The 6,891-nt window shown below is 32.3% G+C and overlaps 1 protein-coding gene across 1 annotated transcript; it reads left to right on the plus strand.

Moving 5' to 3' along the window:
- The first annotated feature begins 3,170 nt into the window (after positions 1-3,170).
- LOC111428323 (Parkinson disease protein 7 homolog) lies at positions 3,171-4,089 on the plus strand. The gene is made up of 3 exons (XM_023063800.2): positions 3,171-3,399; positions 3,454-3,682; positions 3,741-4,089. The coding sequence occupies exons 1-3, from the start codon at positions 3,313-3,315 to the stop codon at positions 3,992-3,994; spliced, it is 570 nt and encodes a 189-aa protein (XP_022919568.1). The 5' UTR covers positions 3,171-3,312; the 3' UTR covers positions 3,995-4,089.
- Positions 4,090-6,891: the final 2,802 nt, after the last annotated feature.

Genomic DNA, 6,891 nt, shown 5'->3' on the forward strand with positions numbered 1-6,891 from the left:
AGGTTTTTTAAAAAATAATAAGAGTAAGAAAAGTTTTAAAATTAAATTCTACATGAAATGAAGTAGTAATGTATTAAATCCGCCAAAAGGTTAAAAAAATCTGTCAAAATTTAAGGTACCATCACCCTTAATCAACCCTTTGAAATGCCTCAATTGAGTTCAATTTACTACAAATTAATACCCTTGGTACACTCATAACGTATACCAAATTTGGGTTTTCTAGCTTAATTTATTACGAAGATATTGAACTTTTTAAAAATTTAAGAGCCAACTTTGAAGGCCTCTAACTCCTCAGGTGTACAGGGTGGTTCAAATTCGATGTCCGAATAGGCTAACTCGGAAACTATAAGAGTTAGAAAAAAAGTGGCTTACATGTCATGATCTCGTTTTTCGAGAAACTAATGTCGAAAACCTCATAGCGCTATCGTCTTTTGTTTTTCCCCTAGAGGCCAAAATTGAAAATATCGTAAAACCAATAAGTGCAATTATCTTGGTTATTATTATAGGTGGAGTATTATAACTACGATATTATATGGACACTTTTTTACAGAGAATTTCATGACATAGTCAAAAAAAAATTTTCGGTTTTAGATTTTGAGATGTAATGAGAATTTTCGTTTTTTTAAATGGAAACAACCACTGATTATTCGCTTATTAAATTCGTTATTTTTTTCTGATTACAAAAATATAGGGTTCGGCAGGTCTATTTCTTATTGTTTTAGAATAAAGCTAAAAATAACCTTTTTTTATAAAATTTCCATCTAGTGTCGTCGAGGAAATTAAATTTACAGTTTCCTGTAAGTTACAGGGCGGTAGGTAAAATCTAAAAAGTGAACAATTAAATACGAAGATAACTTCTGGTATTTAAAAACAAATAATTTTTTAATATGTAACATTCTAACATGTCAAACTTTTCAAAATTTTCGTAATTGATCTTAAAAACAGGATTTTTAAAGTGACACTTCAGAAAATTTTTGAATACAAACAAATGTTGCTATGTTTATTTGAATTAAAAAAAAACATATCAATCGCCATCTATCGATAATTTATTAAGTCATTTAAAAATAATATTAAATCGTAATAAAAAATGTGAAATAATGCAATCTATTCCAACTTTTGTGTAAAACATATATAAATTAAACAGTTCAACAAATATATTTGTTTCAAATATCAGAAATATGTTTTTTTAATTTTTAGTTATAGAACCGTAATTTACAGGAAACTGTAAATTTAATTTCTTGGACGACACTAAAAGAAAAGTTTATTTTTAGTTTTATTCTAAAACAATAAGAAATAGACCTATCGAACCCTATATTTTTGTAATCAGAAAAAAATAACGAATTTAATAAGCGAATAATCAGTGGTTGTTTCCATTTAAAAAAACGAAAATTGTGATAATATCTCAAAATCTAAAACCGAAAAAATTTTTTTGACTGCGTCATCAAATTCTCTGTAAAAAAGTGTCCATATAATGTCTTAGTTATAATACTCCACCTATAATAATAACCAAGATAATTACATTTGCGGGTTTTACGATATTTTCAATTTTGGAATCTAGCGGAAAAACAAAAGACGATAGCGGTATGAGATTTTCGGCATTAACAGTTTCTCGAAAAACGAGATCATGACATGTCAGCTACTTTTCTTCTAACTCTTATAGTTTTCGAGTTAGCCTATTCGGACATTGAATTTGAACCACCCTGTACAACTTAGTATAGAGGTAAGTTACTTTAAATCATCTTAATTTATTATCATCTACATGTCCCTGCTCTGTGTCGGTTCTTATGTAAATCACCCTGTATAATATTGATTTTCAACATTTATTTACATCTTAAATTTAAATGATGGAAACGATCAAGGTTAAAATTTAATATTAAGGATTTAATCAAAATACGAGAATCTCCGCGAAATTTAGTCTATTCAAACTCGAGTATCACGTTCGTTACGAAGTCTTGTTCGAAATACAAGATGCAAATATACCCTGGAAATATGGGGTCTATTTACCTGTAAGTATATATGGATATTGTTTTAAATAGTTTTAAAAAGATGAGAAGGTAAATAGTAAAGTCATAGAACGTTCAAAAGAATGCCCTACCATCTAAAAAAATCTAATAACGTGCTCTCTTATGTGCTTCGTTCTCTCGTTATTTTCTTCCGTTTCTCGCCGCTACCGCGGAATTTCCACGAAATTCAATTTAAAACGCGTTACGGAGTGAGTTTATTCCAGCATGGGAAGGCAGCAGACAATCGGCTGCCCTCAAGCAACACAATGGCGAGCCGTCGCTTATTCTTTTCTTTCCATGAACGAAGAATGTTTGCTTTACTAAATTGTTTCGGTCGGCAAATCGATTTCGACACGTGCTCCGCGTTTTTTTCCTAGCGGGTAAACAAAAAATGTTAGAAGGATTCAAGCCTATTGTCGGAGAAAACCATGTAAATTTAAAAGAAAACGCGAAGAATTTGAATTGTTTAAAAAATTTAAAGACCACCTGTTTCTTCTTAAAGATTGCGCACAAAGCATTGAAAGGAAAGGAATAAAGGGTCGGATGACTATTTGCATGTAAGAACGCACTGCATAATTCTTCACCGTCGTCGATTGGTAGCCCTGATACAGTGACCCTGGTCGGGGGAAAAACCAAGAAAAAACCAAAAAATAAACGCAAAAAAATATTCGAAGAAAAACCGAAGCCGGTTGACTTCAATAAGTTAACGTGGATCGGTTCTTTTATTTCGACCTCGTCGGTTGCCACACAGACAAAGGCATGAGATGCATCGCCCCCCAATGAAAAATAAACAACTTAACTGAGATATGACTGTTTTCGAAAAAGAAACACATCATTATCTGATAACTTTTTAGAAATAGCGAATTTATAGTATTAAAACAATTTAAAGAAATTAAAATAAGTTCGTACATCTCACAATCAGTGGTTTCTATTTGCCCCAATACACTCCCAATATTTCTAATGAATCTGAATGACTCAAAATAGCTTCAAAATAATTCTTAATACTCATGATATTGTTTTTAAATGTTAAACAAAGGAAACTTTTCGAAGATTAGTTTACGGTGAGTAATCGCTACTAACCTGACCACGTAATTTCCGTTTTACATACAAACACATGAGAACTGAGGAATTTTCCAATTGCGTCTTTTTAAAAAATACCACACGGTGCGGTTAATAAAAGAAAAATAAGCGTAATCTCAGTTCTAATCTGGCTTCCGTCTCTATATATACGATCACCACCAGACAAATAATATCAGTTTGTGATTTGAGTTGAACCTAAACCTAAATAACAAAAAATAAATTACAAAAGATGGCTAAAAAAGCTTTAGTTTTGATGTATCCCCAAAACGAAGAGAATGAAATCATCATTCCAGTTAGTGTTCTTCGAAGAGCGAATGTAAGTGTATTTATTAAATTAATTAAGAATAAATAATTCTTTAATTTTATTTAGTACGAAGTTATTATCGCAAGTAAAACGAAAGATCCTGTAATTGGATCTAGAGGGATGTACATTGTACCTGAAACCACCTTAAAAGAAGCCATGCATCGTGGTCCTTATGATGTCATTGTCGTTGGGGGTGGAAGAAATGGGTGGAGGAGCTTAACTGATGATCCGGATGTAGGAAAAATTTTAAGAGAGCAAGAAAATTGTGGTCGACTAATTGCATCTATTTGCACTGGTAAAATTGATTAACTCAACTGAATCATTTATCTCAATCACATATTTCTTATATTTAGGTGCTATCGCGTTGAAAAATCATAGAATCATGTACGGAAGAAAAATTACTTCTTATCCCGCTAAGGTGGTAGAAGATATGGTTCGCGAGGGTGATAATTACATCTACAAATATGACGATGTCGTTAAAGATGGAAATTTCATTAGTAGCAGAGGGAATTATACTTCTTGGCACTTTGCCCTGTCGATTGTTGAGTATTTATCTGGAAGACCACTTGCTGAAGAAGTTGCCCAAGAAATGATTACTGCGTATTAAGATTTACTGCGTTCATTTTGATTTACATATTTTGTCTAAATTTTGTCTAAACAGTGTAAACAATGTCAAATAACTAATAAATTGTATCAAATTAATTTTGTGTTTTATTTTAATTAAAACCAAGTAATTCTGAAATAAGACTAATGCAAAAAGTATTACCTGAATACTTTTTATTAAGAAACTGAGGTTGCTATGCAGCCGAATTCATATTTATTCATTTTAATTATCTAAACATTGTCTAAACAATATCAAATAACTAATAAATAACTGTATCAAATTAAATTTGTGTTTGATTTTCATTAAAAGCAACTGACGCCGAGCCGAAATCAATATCCAATTTATGGTCAGGACGGTGTAAAATTCTTGGCACGCCTCCAATTACCCGTTTAAAAGGCTCTGAGTTCGTAAAAAAAATTCAATGCCTTCGAGCTTACTTTTTGGGCAAACGAAAAGGGTTCCTTTTTTATTCTCGATGTGGGGAGACGAAAATCCGAAAGTCCTTCGTCTCCGGAGGGCACAATAAGGGGACACAAATGAATTCCTCTAAAGAAATCTAAGAGAATTCCTGAACCGTCCGGAATTCTAAGGGTGAAATTGAAAATTTTAAAAATAAACGTAAATTAGTCGCTATTTATTCTGGGCCGTGATGGATTATTGCAATTAAACCGAGTGCAGGTTGAAACTGTGTATCAAGGCGGTTTTCCTTTAAGAAAGCACCGACGTGAATGTTAGAACGTTGTAACTTCATCTAAGGACTAATGGGGACCTGGGTGGGACATGGACGGGAACATAATAAACGTTTTCGAGATTTTTTTTTTAATGAAATTATGATTCACTATGTAATGTGGTTAATTACAATTTCTTATCAACATTTACGTGAGGGAAAGCTCATAACTTATTTTTTTTTAAATAAGAAATAATTTCTTTTAGTAAAAGGAATTTGTACAATTATGTTTTAATGAATTGAGCCTTCAAATTCAAAATTCCTTTTACCTAATATGTAGATAATTCAAGACTCGTTCTCACCACCTGTATTATCTTATCTCTTTAAGAAAATATGTGGAAAAATAAAATATTTGACATCAAGTTGAAATTCTTGAACATCTCATTCTTATTTTATTTTATTGAGCATCATTTTATTATAAAATGTTCTTATCAAAAGTTGCGCGTCATCGTAATCAATCAGGAGATAAAAGGCTTGGGCGTAAGGTTTTAGTTGGAATTTATGTGCGAATTTACGCCCACGGGAACGACCCGGAAGCTGCGTTAGAATTTGATGAGGAAAAAAAAATCTTCCGAGCTCTCACATTTTCGTGACATTAAGGCATAATATACGACGCCACCTGTAAGAAACAAGCCGCGTGTAAATTAGAGATGAGACTCGTTGCAAGCAAGTCGCGCACATTCGTGGAATTTATTCTTTTCCAGAGGCGCCCAAGAGATGAGCCATCCTCTTTAACGAGGAGCAGAGGTTATACTAAAGAAAAACACCAAGACGTTATTACAACTTCTTTTTCACTCTTATTCACTCTTAATTTCAGACTTAATTTCAGTTTTAAGGTAAATCTAAATGATTTTCAGTGTTTATTTAAAATTGAGTTCTTGGTTGTAAGAAAATCTGGTTTCGTTTTTTTATTTTTTATTTGGCAAAAATTGCTTCTGACTGTTCGAGTTGTCGACAAAAAGGTTCCGACGACGCCGTCGAATGGACGTCTTTTGATTAGTCATGGGAAAGGGGTGAACGAACCGTTTCTCGTTTAAAAGGCTTCACTGTGTCCACTCTTACCTGGAAAAGGCCGATATGAATTTATAAAGGACGTTCGAAACCTGTTTGCTTTTCGACACCACTTTTCGCTAAATAAACGCTGACCTCATCAAAACCACATCCTTCCAAAACCACCTCGCATCCTCACCCTGAATTAATACCAAATTATTAAACGTCTTATAAATATAAGATACTTTTAAACGATTAAAATTAAATTTTCTAAAGCGAAAGCGCTTTTAATTTGTAATATCTCGGTCTACTTATTAAAATCGACAATGTATACGAAAACTTTAAACTTTCTACCCGTTCGTAGATATTGCAACCACGCAAATTGAACATTAGAACCGTTTAAAGACGGTCTATAATTTAAAAGGCTTTAATTTCAATCGTTAATGGGGAATATCAAGACTTGACGCTCTACTTCATAGATTAAGACTTTCTATAGTTTTTAATTTTACACGAATATTTTAATCGGAACAATATTGTTTAATGTTGCGAATGTTATCAATGTTATTTTTGTTTTCCATTTTTAGAGTTAAAAACGATTACACTTATCAACTTGATATTTGCAAAAAAATAAAGAATAATTCTTGTTATATAACCTGAAAAAATTTCATTTCTCAAATCCTACTACATACTGTATAAAGAAATATATGATGTTAACGATGCAAGAATTGATACAATGTATGTTCTTCAATATTCTTTTAGAATATACTGTGTCCATATCATATCCTTTTATGTAATAAATAATTTAATAAATGTTATAGCGTCTGTTTTAGTAATGAAACATAATTGGTGGATTTTCGGATGGTAGCCGTAAAAGCCGGGAGTTAATTGTCTCGTAAATTTTCCAATTTATCTCTCGCCCCATAAGAATAAAAGCAACCTGTAACCAGGGGAAAACCCCGGTTTAATTTCCGTTTCCTCTCATTTATATTTCTGAGAGCATCACATTTACTGGGTTTACTTCATTCGATACCCAAGGAATAGATAAAGACCAGTCAAAACTGACCGACGCCGAACATAAGTCACGTTGTAAGGTAATACCATTCGTATACTTAAGTTCGCAAAATAAAACGAAAACTCTTCATACCGTAGTTGATGGAGAAGAGGTAAAGAAGAGGTAGAAGAG

The sequence above is a fragment of the Onthophagus taurus genome, chromosome 10 (genome assembly GCF_036711975.1).
Source record: "Onthophagus taurus isolate NC chromosome 10, IU_Otau_3.0, whole genome shotgun sequence".
NCBI lineage: Eukaryota > Metazoa > Arthropoda > Insecta > Coleoptera > Scarabaeidae > Onthophagus > Onthophagus taurus.

Excerpts from the sequence above, each read along its gene's own strand:
- LOC111428323 (XM_023063800.2), top strand. The coding sequence starts at position 3,313 with ATGGCTAAAAAAGCTTTAGTTTTGATGTATCCCCAAAACGAAGAGAAT. Across the intron at positions 3,400-3,453 it reads GTGTTCTTCGAAGAGCGAAT|TACGAAGTTATTATCGCAAG; the intron begins GTAAGTGTATTT and ends AATTTTATTTAG. Across the intron at positions 3,683-3,740 it reads AATTGCATCTATTTGCACTG|GTGCTATCGCGTTGAAAAAT; the intron begins GTAAAATTGATT and ends TCTTATATTTAG.